The sequence below is a fragment of the Strix aluco genome, chromosome 29, assembly GCF_031877795.1.
Source record: "Strix aluco isolate bStrAlu1 chromosome 29, bStrAlu1.hap1, whole genome shotgun sequence".
NCBI classification, from domain to species: domain Eukaryota; kingdom Metazoa; phylum Chordata; class Aves; order Strigiformes; family Strigidae; genus Strix; species Strix aluco.
Window position 1 is genome coordinate 3,718,403 of NC_133959.1, and position 14,420 is coordinate 3,732,822.

General features: G+C 56.5%; 1 protein-coding gene across 1 annotated transcript; it reads left to right on the plus strand.

The window, feature by feature from the left end:
• The first annotated feature begins 279 nt into the window (after positions 1-279).
• MAP2K2 (mitogen-activated protein kinase kinase 2) lies at positions 280-12,332 on the plus strand. Its single transcript, XM_074808574.1, has 11 exons — positions 280-416; positions 1,473-1,683; positions 3,094-3,240; positions 3,905-3,982; positions 4,423-4,474; positions 4,570-4,694; positions 6,027-6,240; positions 7,161-7,225; positions 8,067-8,128; positions 8,806-8,851; positions 10,254-12,332. The coding sequence occupies exons 1-11, from the start codon at positions 331-333 to the stop codon at positions 10,362-10,364; spliced, it is 1,197 nt and encodes a 398-aa protein (XP_074664675.1). The 5' UTR covers positions 280-330; the 3' UTR covers positions 10,365-12,332.
• Positions 12,333-14,420: the final 2,088 nt, after the last annotated feature.

Here is a 14,420-nt window from a genome sequence, read left to right on the forward strand (position 1 = left end):
TGACAAGGCAATTAGCGCTCGCTCCCTCAGCACAGCCGGGAGCTGCCCTGCCCCAGCCCCAGGCCTCGCCCCGTCGGCCATGGCCTCCCGCCCCCCCCCCCCCCGCCCTCTCTCCCTCAGCGAGTTCTCGCGAGACTCCGAGGCCCCGCCCCGCCCCGCCTAGCCCCGCCCCGCCCGGCCCCGCCCCTCGCGCGCGCCCCCGCGCCCTGCGGCCGCGCCCCCGATAGGCTCCGCGCGGCCCCGCCCCGCCCCGCCGGCCCCGCCCCCGCGCGCCCCCGCGCCGCGCGGCCGCGCCCCCGCTAGGCCCCGCAGGCGCGGCCCGGCCCGGCCATGCCGGCCAAGAGGAAGCCGGTGCTGCCGGCCCTCACCATCGCCCCCAGCGCTGCCGAGGGGCCGAGCCCCGACGGCTCCGCCGAGTGAGTGAGTGGCGGCCCGGCCCGCCCAGCCTGCGCCGCGGCCGGGGGGGGCGCCGGGCCTGGGGCGGGCACCGGGCCTGGGGGGGCCGGGTGGGGCGGGCACCGGGGCTGGGCAGCCGGGACGTGGCGGGCAGAGGGCCCGGGGAGACCCTGTGGGCCGGGGCTGGCGGGCTCGGGGCCTGGGGAGGCCGGGGCAGGGCGGGCACCGGGCCTGGGGGAGCCGGGACAGGCCTGGGGGGCCAGGGCAGGCCTGGGGGAGCCGGGACAGGGGAGGCTGGATGGGCCCAGCCTGGGGGTGTCTGGGGTGGGGGGACCGGAGCTGAGGGGGCAGGTCGGGGGTTTGAGGGGCTGGGTGGGCTGGGGCGGGATGGGCTGGGATGGGCTGGGGGGGCGGAGGCTGGTGTGAGCCCCACGTTTGCTGAGGGGGCGGCAGGGAAGGCAGAGGAGGCTGGGGGAAGGTCTGGGGGCAGCTGGGGTGTGGGGGGCAGGACGGGGGGCAGCAATCAGGGCTTGGCAGGCCAGACGTGTGGGGCAAAGGGTGGTGGAGGGGGGGCGTGGGCAGTGCTAAGGGGGAGGCAGAACATCTCATGGGGGTGCTGGGTGGAAGGGGTGGGGTGAGACTGTCCCCAGCCATTGCCCTAGGTGTGGGTGGAGGGGCATAAGGGAGTGGGCAGCAAATGGGAGAAAGCAGCTGGAGCCTGCACAGGCGATGGGAGCGCAGCAGCAGGTGCTGGGGGAGCACAGGCACCCCTTTGTGCTTGGGAGTGGGGGGTTTGGGGGGTGGCGGAGGGGGTGTAATGGAGCAGGGGGTTGCTGGACACTGGAAAGCCCTTCTCATCTTTCACAGTGAAACCCAAGCTTGGCTCCCTATGTTGGGAGAGGTTGCTGGTGCTGCCTCTTTAAGTGTTGAAGGATTTTCCCTATTCCTTGGCTTTCCCAAAACAGCTGACGACACTAAAGCTCCTCTCCAGAGGAGATGTAAACTCTTCTTTCTCTGGTGCTGCCCTCACAGCCCAGCGACTGATGGTCCCTCCTGTCTCCTCCTCCCCTCTCCAGGGCAAACCTGGTGGACCTTCAGAAGAAGCTCGAGGAACTGGAGCTGGATGAGCAGCAGAAGAAGCGCCTGGAAGCTTTCCTCACACAAAAAGCCAAAGTGGGCGAGCTGAAGGACGATGACTTTGAGAGGATCTCTGAATTGGGGGCTGGCAATGGCGGCGTGGTCACCAAAGTGCAGCACAAACCCTCAGGGCTCATTATGGCGCGGAAGGTAATTGGGCTGTGGTGCTGTGCTGGAGCGTCTGGTGCTTTTGCCCAGCCCTGGGAGAGCCGGCTTTGATTGGGATCTCTCTGCACTGACCCTTCTCTGCACCCTGACCACCTCGCCTGGGTCGGGAACATGGTCCCTGCTGCCCCCAGCGAGGTTTTACATGGAGCTTCTCCTGTTTCACCTCTGAGCTGCCCTGCCTGTCTCCGAGTCCTCTCCTGGGAGAGGCCCTGCTCTCTGCGACAGGTCCCTGGGGTTTGGAGTGCCTTGTGTGAAAACATAAGTTTATTCTTTTTTCCAGTGAAGCTGGTTTTAATGAACTCAGCTAAACTGGATAGAAGAAGCAGGAAGCAGATCTCTTGAGGAGCCTAGGTCATGGCTAATGAGAACTGGAAATGGCAGGTGGAAGGATGGGTTTGGCACGTGTTCTTTGCCACCCACTTAACAGATCCCCAAGGTAGTTCGAAGCAGCCGTGACAGTGGTTCCTCTCAGACGTGGGTTTATGGGCAACATTTTCTGCTGTGCTGCTCTATAGGGGAATACTAGGAGATGCTTGGTGTCCCTATTCCAAAAGGCAGTGCTGGGCCAGAACAGCGCAACCGCTCATCTGTAGGACAGCTTCCTTGAAAGTCTCTGCTCTCAGCCGCTGTTGGGGTGGTTTAGTGGGTCTCATGAGCAAATCCGCTTCTCTAGGTGGCTTCACTCAGCGCTGAGCTCTCAAAGCCTTCCAGGGCGTTTGATTTAGGAGCGTTGGGTGTCACTGGGTGGTTTTGAGGTTGTTGGGAGCTCCATGTTCAGAAGCTGAAGCAAGGGCAAGCTGCAGCACTTCTGTCCTTCCTGCGGAGACCGGCCTTTCTAGGTCTGTGGGAAGGACAGACGTCCCTGGGGTGGGGTGACCTAGAGCTTACAGTAGCAGTGGCTTTTTTCTGACCTGCCATTGTGTTTTCTAGCCTCTGGCTTCCCTACCCACAGCTCTGTTAACTGACTCTACGTGGAGCCAAGGAATAAAACTTTCACGTGTATAAATTTCATGGTTTGTTTTTTTTTTTACTTTCTGTGGTTTCCTTGATATCAGAGCACCTCTTCTTACGACACCTACAGAACTTGTGAAAATGCTCCTGTCTGCTGAGTCAGATCTGCATCAAACTTCTGACTTGTCTTTCTGCTCTATCCTGTGCGATCTCCCTGTGTTACATGGCCGGCAGTTGCTTCAGTCGCTAACAGCCTGCACAGGGCTCTACTTCTCCCTTTATCTTTAATCTTAGTCTACGAATGGTAAAAAGTCTGTGCCAAAGCAGAGCTTCCCCTGAAGATGTTTTTTGATTCTTTCCAACTCTCAGGACTTGCTCACATGGTTCTTGTCAGTTTTTCTAGGTGTTACACCTTGAATATTTTTTTTTTTTCCTTGGCAGCTGATTCATTTAGAAATCAAACCGGCCATCAGGAATCAGATTATCCGAGAGCTGCAGGTGCTGCATGAGTGTAATTCCCCATATATTGTGGGTTTCTATGGAGCCTTCTACAGTGACGGAGAGATCTCCATCTGCATGGAGCACATGGTGAGTCCCCGTTCCTCCTCTGCAATCTGCTCCTCCCGGGACTGTTCTGAATTGCATCTCCCTGAGACTTGCAGTCGCAGGTGAGAAGGGTTAGGGCTCTGCCAGCTGCGATGGCTCCTTGCCCGGGCTGCAGCGAGGCCACTGTGCTCCTGGTAGGAGCTGAGTGCTCCTGCTTAGGCATCAAAAGGACAGAGAGATCGACTTTTTGGAAAGCGGAAGCAGAGGTTTGGGGGTTGGCCAAACGGAAATGTTGTAAACCCCCTGCTCTACAGAGCTTCCCGTGAAGCTCAGGGTGTGTTTTCTGTTGTCTGTGGTGGAGAATAGTGTTGTCGCTCCTCTGGATCAGCGCTGACAGCATCATCTTCACATTTACCACTGATGGAAAGGAAGCTAAGAACTAATAACAAGAAGCAGAGCTGATAGAAGATAGCATTAAAGTCGTTTTCAAGTGAGATGTTTGAGCTCTGATCATCAGATATCTTTTTTTTTTTTTTCTGTAAAAGGAGTGTGCTCGATGCTGAGTCGTTGCAGACAGCTGAGCTGAGATGCTGTGTACTGCTTATATACCCCTTGCCCTCCCTGGGCACGCTTGCCTGTACAGCCAGCTGCTCTGCTTTCCTGCTGGGGACTGGCGTGTTGGTCACTTCCACGTTCTTTATTTTAGGATGGCGGCTCTTTGGATCAAGTGCTGAAAGAAGCCAAAAGAATTCCCGAGGAGATCTTGGGGAAAGTCAGTATAGCGGTGAGTTACGGTGGCTCTTCAGGCTTCCAGAAAGGATTTGCTGGGCACGGTGTGGGAATAATGCTTGTGTTGCCTCAGGAAGCTTTCTTCGTTTCCCCGTACGCGCTTTCGTAGCCTGACTGGGGCAGGAGGCAGTGGTGTGTGCAAGAGAGGAGGGGGAAAGCAGGTTCCCAACTACTCTCCGTAGCTCTGACCCCTTGTGTGGCACCAGCTGGTGTTGGCCTCTCCTGGAGAAGATTTGGGAGAAGCTTTCTTGGGTGGTAAACCCAAGATCTGTGATTGACTTGGTGATAAATTGCAAACCCATGGACACTGCGGGGTGGCTTTCTTCGCCAAGCTGCAGCGTGGCAGCACCCGGAGTTTACGCAATGTGTCCTGCTGAAGGGAAAGCACTTCCCTTCCCAGCTCTGATCTCATCCTCTCTTTTGATTTCCTCCTAGGTTCTGAGAGGCTTGGCGTATCTGAGAGAGAAGCACCAAATCATGCACAGAGGTGAGAGGAGGAACCTAAAAATAACTGCCTGCGGTACAAGAGCCCTGTATTTCACCTAGAGTCGTGTTTACGCTCTTCTCTCTTGCTGTTGTCAGATGTGAAGCCTTCCAACATCCTGGTTAATTCTCGAGGAGAGATTAAGCTGTGTGATTTCGGGGTCAGCGGTCAACTCATTGACTCCATGGCAAACTCTTTTGTGGGAACTCGGTCCTACATGTCTGTAAGTTCTTTTCAACTTTCGGCTGGGTTTTTTCACAATTCGGGTTCAACTCGGCTCTTGCGGAATCAGCGTGTAGCGTCCGATTTTTGCTCTGTGTTTCCATCCTCATCTGGACTGCCCCGTTCGTGGCTCACATCAGGGGTGAGCCCAGTGCTTCGAGGCACGAGAAGCAGACACCCCCCACATCCTCTCGAGGAGTCGCTGTCCTGTGCCCGGCTAGCAGTGGTGCATGTGGAAATGCAGAGACTTGCAGGGAAAAGCTTTTCAGATCCTACAAATGGTTCTGTATTTTATTTTGGCGAGTGTTTGTGCGTTCAAAAACATCTTCTCTTCCCGTATGCAAAGCTCTGTCCAAGAAAGAAGTGCATGTACCAGCATCTGCGTCCCCTCCACGCCTCCTCTGCTGCTTTGACCACGTGCACTTGCTGGCAAAATGGGGGTAAAACCAGTTTAGTGCAGCTGGGTTTTGGTACAGGCTAATGGGAAATTAAAGCCAAATTGGAGTCAGCCAGTGAGAGTGAACTGCAGGAAGAGCTGATTGTGTCTCTCCTTCAAATGAGAATCATAATCAGTGTTACTGAACTGCAGATAGAGTGCCTGTAACAATAAAATTACCTCCTGGCTGGCTCCGAGTCCCCAGGTTCTGTAGCTGAGAGGCAGAGGGAAGGTGGGGGTCTGCTCCCCACACCGTGTGTGGTCGTGGCTGGAGGTGAGTGGTGGGTTATTAGGGAAGCCCTCAGACTACTGTGCTTAGGTCTGAGCTGCTCTCGTATTTTAGGAATGGTTATTCAAGTGCAGTTATAGTTAGACAGTGGCTATTTAAAAATAATATCTCCTTTACACTCAGCCACTGGGTCTGCACAGCTGACTCAAAACTGCCAGTATGGATGACTTGCATGGGTTTGTTTATTTTTAATATTTCTTTCAATGGTAAGAGCCTGGAGTGGATTTTGTGCTCCTCACATTCCTTTTGGGTATTAACAGGAATAAGCAGGAAAAACAAAGTCTGTTAATAAATTGAGTTGATTAGATCTCAGCGTACAGAGAAATAGGTTCCTACTGTGTGCTCTGGACTCCTCAGTATAAGCAACTAAACGCTGCTCAACTGTAGCTGTTGGTTAGATGCATACAAGTGCTTTATGTGTGCACATGATCTTTCTTTCACATCCTCTTTGCACATGACCCCTTTGGGACAGTCCTTTCCCTGGAGGGGTGGAGAGCTGAGCTGGAGAGGCCATCAGAGTCTCATCTATTTAATTTCAGTGCCTGATAATTCTGACTTGCCTGTTGATATTCTGTGTCAATGTGTGTTTCTGTGGTCTTTGCTTCCAGCCTGAGCGGTTGCAGGGCACCCACTACTCGGTCCAGTCCGACATCTGGAGCATGGGGCTGTCGTTAGTGGAGCTGTCTATCGGAAGGTACCCAATCCCCCCGCCAGACTCCAAGGAACTGGAAGCAATATTTGGCCGTCCTGTGGTGGACGGGGCAGAGGGAGAGTCTCACAGCATCTCGCCGCGGGCCAGGCCCCCAGGACGCCCCGTCAGTGGTAGGGGCTGTCGTATGCATTGGAAACAACACACAGACGTGGGGGAGAAGGGGTCGGGTTTTGTTCGGTGTGGCTGGGTTAGCCAAAGGCCGCTTTGGATGAGGTTGTGGCGGGGAGGTGAGTGTTTCTAGGGAGGCCCCTCTCTGCAGAGCAGACGGAGCCGTGTCGATGCTCCAGCAGAATCCACTTGACCTCAGAGGTTTGTAATTCCTAACGAGCGCAGGCGGGCGTCTGGTCTTGCATGGGGAGGTGGAGATTGCTCTCAGGATGCTGTGAAGGAACAGATGTGGAGTCCAACTTGGGTCTCTTAAAGTTTTGAAGAGCTCAGTTTGCCTGCCCTGGGCTCCTTTAGGCCCTGCTGTGTCCCGTGAGAAGGCTCAGGCCACGCAGCAAAGCACCCCATGCTGGGGACGGTGCTGGCTGTCGGGATGTGGCTCCCCTGGAGGAGATGCTTTGAGGGACACTGTCACAGCCCCTGTTGCTCCTCTGGCTTTGCCTGTACTGCCAACAGGTTCCTTTCAAGCTAGAGGCAGCTTTTTGGGAAGAGCTTTGCTGGGAGCTCTCATAGAAGTACCACACCAGCACGGGGGTTTGGAGGAGGCTCCACTTGAGCCATTTGCTTGGAAGCAGAAGGCTCTAGAAGCGCTGCCAGCCTGCCACAGCAGATGGTCTGGTACTCTCCAAATGCTCCAAGCTAGGAAATAAATCTGGACTATAGGCACGGTGAAAGAAATGTGAAATTTCAGAACGTGTTTTGGTTTTCGTTATTTTTTTTTTTTAACTGCAAGTCGTTCCCAAGTGGGTTGCCTCTGCCTCTCCCAGCAGAAGTCCCACAGCATACAGGTTTTTCACACAAAATGAAGCCCTTCACTGTCCCTGAACAGCCTCTCACCACTGTTTTTGTCATCTTAACCACGCAGGCCATGGGATGGACAGCCGGCCTGCGATGGCCATCTTTGAACTGCTGGATTATATAGTTAATGAGGTGGGTGTTTCTTTACTGTCGGTTCTGCTGGGGCTTCCCTGAGGTACCACAGTACCTGCTGAGTCAGGGTAGGCTCCAAAACTTTTGCTTGAAGAGGAGCTTTTTGATAGAGAACCTCTCTAAGCCGCACTGACGTCCTTTCCTTCTCCCATGTTCCCTCTTCCTGTCTCTTTGTATCACGAAGGCAGCTCTGGTTTTGGAATAAGGCTCTGCAGGGAAGTTCATAATACCCCTGAAAGAGGAGCTCTTGGCTGTAATGACCTGCTCCTCCTGCAGCCACCTGTTTCAAACGTGCTCCCCCCTAGATCAGCAAAGGCTGAACGCTCCCTCTGCGCAGATGCTGTTTTCTCAGCTGAAGCCCTTTGAATGAGGGTGACCAGTGCTAAAATCCCAGGCTGAAATGTCCTACCAGACTTTTCAGGTAGTCTCCATCCCACCAGCAACTGGAAAGAGCAGCTTCCCCTTTCAAGGTGATAGGAGTTGACCCCCAATTACCGTTTCTGGATCAGCTTTGTCCGCTGTAGACGTTGCCAGAGCTGGGATTTGCGAGGTTGGATCCAGAATTGCGATGCTGCAATTTCGGTTTCCCAGCTTTGGCAGCGATTCAGCGTGGGGTCCCCCCAGCTGCACATCGTGCTGGGGCAGCAGTTTGCTGCCAGCCCAGCCACGTGCTGCCAGGGTAAGAAGTGGCAGGGAGCAGTTCCCTGGCTGTAAAGGGCAGCTTGGAGGAGGAGAGCTGTAGAGCACAGCTTTTCTGCGGCTCATTAAAGATGGTGGGTGACGTTCTGTTTTTTGACCCATTAACACACAGTGATGCAGAAAACCCTTCTTTTCTCTGCAGCCGCCTCCCAAGCTGCCGAATGGAGTTTTCACGCAAGATTTCCAGGAGTTTGTAAATAAATGGTAAGGATTTTATCTTATGGCTGAAGGTGGAGGCCTGTATGTACTCCCTGACAGCTCTGCAGCCTGCTGCTCCACCCAGAATATTCAGCATAACGCAGTGTTCTCCGTGCTCCATAGGTGATCTCTCCCTGGCTGCAGTGTGATCCTGCATTGTGCTGAGAACTTGGGAAGGGTTGGAATAAAGGCAGTTTATTTGTGGTGATGCTTAGCAGTATCCCAGCACCTTCTAAATATGAGCCTGGCAGGGGGATGGTGGAGCAGATTGCTGGGGCTGTGAGTCACCCCACAGCCTTGCAGGCACCAGGCGTACACCATCGACTTCCAGATCTGATGCGGTGGGGGGACACCTGAAGATGCTGTTGCAGCTCCCATTAAATCACAGACATTGGCCGTTACAAAAATCACTTATCCCTGCCAAGCGTTAGGTCCTTTTCTCCACTTGCAGGGCGCAGTTCATCCACGTGGTCTAGAAGAGACAGATCCTGCAGCTCTCCCTAGGAGCTGGGCTGTTGGAGACGATGCTTTCGGAGCCGTTTGCACGCTGCCAAGCTCCTGGGGAAAGCAGCCAGGAGGCCAAGTGACTTTCAGTGAAGCTGGGGACCTCTCCAGCCAGATAACCGGTTTCCCACAAGAAATGTCTCAACCTTGGTTTTGCGCTCTTGTTCTTTTCATTTCAGCTTAATTAAAAATCCAGCAGAACGGGCAGATCTGAAGATGCTGATGGTAAGTGGGGGAGAGCAATTTTCTTTCTACAGTGGGGTGGCACCAGATCTGCAAACTGCTGCCCCGTCCTGTGCCTCTCTTGCTCAAAAGGCTGGAAACTCCCAGGCTGAGCTTAAGATGAGCTAAATAGAGCCTGGGAGAGGGAGTGACTCACCTTTGATTCAAAGGCAGTGATGGTATCTCGCCCATGCGAAGCCCAGGACTGGAACCACCCGGCTGTCCTGTGTCTGTGGAGGTGCCTGGGACAAACCTTTGCCTCCCGAGCTGGGCAGATGAATATGGATATATGGGCTGAATACGAGCCAGCAGTGTGTGCTTACAGCCTAGAAAGTCAACTGTATCCTGGGCTACTCAAAAGCAGTGTGGCCAGCAGGTCGAGGGAGGGGATTCTCCTCTGCGCTGGTGAGACCCCACCTGCAGTGCTGTGTCCAGCTGAGAGGCCCCCAACATAAGACAGATATGGAGCTGCTCGAGCCACGAAGATGATCAGGGGCTGGAGCACCTCCGCTGTGAGAACAGGCTGAGAGTTGGGGGTGTTCAGCCCAGAGGAGAGAAGACTCCAGGGAGACCTTAGAGCGGCCTTCCAGTATGTAGAGGAGGCCTGCAGGAAAACTGGGGAGGGACTCTTTATCAGAGAGTGTAGGGATAGGATGAGGGGTAACGGTTTTAAACTGAAAGAGGGCAGATTTAGATTAGATAGAAGGAAGTGTGAGCGTGGTGAGGCACTGGAACAGGCTGCCCGGAGAGGTGGTGGATTCTGTCTCCCTGGAAGGGTTCAAGGCCAGGTTGGACGGGGCTTTGAGCAACCTGAGTGAGTGGAAGGTGTCCCCCGTGGCACGTGGTTGGAACTGGATGAGCTTTAAGGTCCCTTCCAACTCAAACCATTCTGTGAGCCCAGTGTCACCATGTTGACCTCAGCTTTCCTCCTCGGCATCACGCTGAGCCCCTGAGCTACATCTGGCTGCGCCCACACAGCCCTTGCAGAGGGGGTGGCCTGTGTCCTTGCGGCCCCATGCCCTTGTGTGAAGGTTGTCGTGTCCCGCCTGTGCTCTGTTACCTCCTGCCCCCAGGAGCAGGATTTGCCATCCAGGGGCAAGCGAGGATCAGGGGGATTTTGGGCAGCTCGCGGGCAGGAGCCACGCAGGTTCTGCTCTCCTTTAAATCATCCTTCCTCCTGTTCCTGTGTGTCAGCTGCATGGCCAGCACGGATTAAAATCCCAGCCACAGGGCTGCGAGGAACAAATATTTTCTCAAAATCTGTTTTCGCTGCCTGAGAGCTGCCTGAAACGTAGCACCAGGATCTTCTCACCTCTCCGGGGTCTAGCCCACGGCACAGGGCTGGGTTTTTGGGAGCCGGGGAGCAGCCGACGATGCTCCTAACCTTGTTTCCCTTCGCTTTCAGAGTCACACCTTCATCAAACGCTCCGAAGTGGAGGAGGTGGATTTCGCCGGCTGGCTGTGCAAAACGCTGCGGTTGAACCAGCCCAGCACACCCACCCGCGCTGCCATGTGAGGGCCGAGCCGACCGCCTGGTGTCAGTACATCTGCCTCTGTCACCATTTCCTCTCCTTCAGTAAATGACCGAACTGCCCTCCTTCCTCCTCCCCGGCCCCTTCTCGCCTCACGTCCCAGCAGAAAAGCACCGTCCCCTCGGAAACGTCTTTATCGGCCGATCCCCCCAGCCAAAGCGGGGTTGGTTTCTTTAGATGTGGGGGTGTTCCAGGCCTCTGCTCCAGCTCTGGAGCTCCTGACACTTGGGAAATGTGGTGCTGCTTATGTTAATTTTTCTCTTTTTTTTTTTTTTTTTTTTGGAAACATGTTCACTTGGGTTAAAAAAAAAAATAATCGTGTGTGTGCACAGCTGCATGTGTGTGTGAGACGGTGGCAGGGGATGGGGACAAGGGGCTGCACAGCAGATGCTTCACCTCCTCCCTGGTTTTCACGTGGGCTCCGGGGTGGAAAAATCAGTGGGGCCAGGAATGGAGAAACCCTGTCTAGGGGTGGCCCAAAACAGTGTCACCGTCCTGCCCGGGGCGGCTGGGGAGGAGGTGGGCACCCTGCCGATGTGGGCAGGAGGTCTGTGGGGTGATTTATGGCTGAGCTGGAGAAGAGCAGAGCAGTGAGCTCCCTCCCGGCCTGTCTGCAGGTGGAGGAGAGATTTGTATTTTTTGTTTTCTTTTTAAACGGTTGTTTTAAAGCCTGTTCTTGTCACGCACTGGATATTTAGTGAAGGGTCTCGATGTGTTGAGCGCAGGCTGAGCTCTTGGCTTGCTGGGGGTGGGGGGGGGCGGTGTGAGCAGCTCCCCTGGGACTGTGGCACCCTGGCAAGCTGTGGCTCGCACCTTTAGGTGCCAAGGTGAGGGGGGAGCATGGAGTTCCCTTCCCTGGCTCCTTCCAGCGCAGAGAGGTGGGAGGCAGAGCCCAGTTGTCCACCATGGCCTGGGCAGAGCCGGGCTAGCCCAGGAGTGGGGTCCCTCTCCTGACCCCGCCATCTCCTGGGGACAGGGAAGGGTGAAACCCCTCCGAGCTGCGGGTTTTCCTCCTCCAGCTCCTCTCAGGCTGTAGCAGAGCCCCAGGGATCCTTATTGGAGCCCCTCGGCCGGGAGGTGCGGGGTGCTTAGGCTGGGCATTGCAGGGAGGGGGTGAACCGCCCCCCAGCGAGACCTGGTTTGTCCCAAGGCCACCTGACCATGGTTTATGCCTGTCACGTCCCCTCCTGCCAAGGAAGGACCTTGCAAAACCCCCCCGTGGGGCCCGTGGTGGCCCCGCGGCTGTGAGGGCTGAGCCCCGGGGCGGTGGCCGGATCCAGCGCTGTGGGGTTGGCAGGTCCCCGCTGTCACCTCACGTTCCACCACGCGTCTGTATTTTTGGGTGATTTGCTCCCCCCCCGTGCAGGGCTCTGCAGGCTCCCCATGAGGAGATGATTTTTGGAAGCTCAGTGAGATTTTTTTGGGGTGTGTTTTCCTTCTGTTTGGGCTGGTTTTTCGCTCCGTTGGGCTGGTGGCTGACATCCCCTCTGCCTGCGCTCGGGTCCCACCGTGGCAGCCCCCCAAAAGCAAGCGCTGTGACTTGGTAACCCCAAACCTCTCGTACCCTTTTTCTTTCCCCTTCCGCAGCAAAGGATGAAGGTGCTGCCCTGCTTGGGGCAAGCGCTGGGGGCAGCTGCGTCCCCCCAAGGCAAACCCAGGAGTGGGGGGAGACCCCAGATTTAGGGGGTGGGGGGTCTGTGCTCACTGGCTCAGCTCATGCCTGGGCAAGGCACCCCCCAGCCATGGGGATGCTCGTCGTTATGTTTTTTTGCCTCTTAATTTAAGTGGGAGGTGGGTTCATAAAGCTTTAGGATATTTTCAGTTGGTTTTGGTGCTGGGTTTTGGAGGAGGAGGATAAAGCGTGCTGAGCGTTTTGTTGGTGCAATTTTTTTTTTTTTTAAACTCGATATTTTCATCATGGAAAAAAAAAAATAAATGGCACTTTACATTTACAGGCCTTTTCTCTTCTTGGTTGTGCCCCAAGTGGCTTTAACCCTTGCAGAGCTGGAACCCCCACGGGTCCTCCCTGGATGGGAGCGATGTCACTGCCCGTGTTTGGGGACGCGGCCGTGCCGGGATGCGCCGGTGGCTCTCGCCGGGATGCGCCGGTGGCTCTCACCGTGCTGCCCATCGGCTGCCTCCAGCGGAAGCAGGCGATAACGGAATTATCTTGGCACGAGGCAGCCCCGGCCCTGGTGGATGCGGGGTCTGAGGACGGTGCGATGCCCTAAATCCTGCCCCAGGGGAGCCGGGATCAGCTCTGAAAGATTTGGGGTGAAATATTTATGGCTTTTAAGTATTTGAGATGAAAAGAAGCAGGGAGAGGTGAAGCTGGGCTCTGCCAGCCCTGGGCAGCGCTGGCAAAATGGAAATCAGGCCCAGAATTGAAAAATAACTTTATTTTGCAGAATTCTCGTGCCGTTAGCAATGCCAGGGCTGTGGGGAGGTGATGCTGGGCACCCGCCTTGGTACTGTCCCTGTCCCCCCCCACCCTGTGGGGTCCCTGGTGTGAAGGTCCTGTGGTGGCACTTTGAGGGGGGTCCAGGTTTTGCTTCTGATGGTGTTTTGGGGTCCCCCGAGGGTTTGGGCTGTCCTGCAGAGACCAGGATAAACTCACTCCACCCATGGGAGCTGCGACAGGTTTTGATGATGTTGGCTGGGAATCCTGGTGGGGGTCCCCGGGGGGGTCCCCAGGCTGGGGGTGAGCACAGCCCCTGTGGCTTGGGGGGAGCAGGGATGAAGGGGGGGTCTGGCCAGAGCTGGATGAAGGGGTACCCCAAACCCCACTTCTGTGGGACAGGAGGGGGGTGCTTGGGGTTACGCCCCCCCTGACATATGTGGGTGCTCTCCATATCTGTGTCACAGGCGGTTTTGGGGTGGCCCCTGCCTGCGGAGAGCTTTTGGGGGGGCTGGGAGCCGTGCTGGGGCTTCATCTTTGGGGGGGGGGGGCCTCTGGGCGTGCCCCCGCCCACGGCGGAGGAAAGCGAAAGCAGGCAGTGAGCGTGTGGCCGCCGGCGCGTGGCAGGGCCCAGCCCTGGGTGCAGCCTGGGGGGGGCCCCCCAGCCCCCTGCACTCCACTCTGCCTCCCCCCAACCTGGTGTTGGGGCCCAGGGTCCTCTCACTCCCCCCTTACAGCCGGGTTTTCCTGTCCTGCCTCAGTTTCCCCACCTGCAGACTGGGGTTAATGATACCAACCGCTCCCCAAACACCCCCTGGGGCCCCCTCCAGGGCTCCCACTAGCTGGGGGGGGTGTGGTGTGTGTGTGGATGCGGGGGGGTCGCTGTGGGTGAAGTCCTCGGTGCCCCTGTGAGGAGCTGAGCAGGGTTATTTAAGGAAAAAAAAGGGGAGAAAGGGGGAAATCCCAGGGGTGCTGGCCTGTGGAGCAGAGGCCCCTGGGAGCCCCGGGGGGGGTCTGTTGATCAAAGCCTGTTCTTTTCTTTCTTTGTCTTCCTTTAATTAATTTTTAAAAATTATTATTAATTCAAAATCTTCCCTAAAATCTTGCCGGGGCTGGGTGCCCCACGGCAGCTGGTGTTCCGTACAGATGAACTTGGTAACCTGCAGGAAACTGGCTTTGAGGAGCTGTTCACTCTGGAGCGGAATGGTGGGTATCTAGATGACACCTGGAGCTCTGGTCATGGGTGGGGGGTCGCCGTTGTTGTGTGTGTGTCCCCCCTGCCTGGGACAGGCCTGGAGGTGGTGGCTCCAGTGGGTTTGTCCTGTCCCCTGTCCCTGCCGGGCTGGCTCCCAGCCCACTGGTGACCTTGGGCAGAGCTTTGTGTCCCCTTCCCAGCTTGGGGAGGGGGGGCAGGATGGGAGGGGGGGGCAGGGGGCAGTGGGGGGATACTGAGGGACACGGGGGGGGGGGGCAGGAGGAAGGGTGACATGCAGGGGGGTGGGGGTGACACAGGGTGATGGGGGGCACAGAGGTGACGCGTGGTGGGCCTTGGGGGCGTGGGGTGACATGGGTGGGTTTGGGGTCGTGGGGAGGTGCCCTGGGGGGTGACACGCGGGGTGGGGGGGGGGGTGCGTGAAGGTGT

Coding starts and splice junctions, on each gene's coding strand:
- MAP2K2 (XM_074808574.1), top strand. CDS start 331: ATGCCGGCCAAGAGGAAGCCGGTGCTGCCGGCCCTCACCATCGCCCCC. Junction 3,983..4,422: donor TGGGGAAAGTCAGTATAGCG/GTGAGTTACGGT, acceptor ATTTCCTCCTAG/GTTCTGAGAGGCTTGGCGTA. Junction 8,852..10,253: donor CAGATCTGAAGATGCTGATG/GTAAGTGGGGGA, acceptor CTTCGCTTTCAG/AGTCACACCTTCATCAAACG.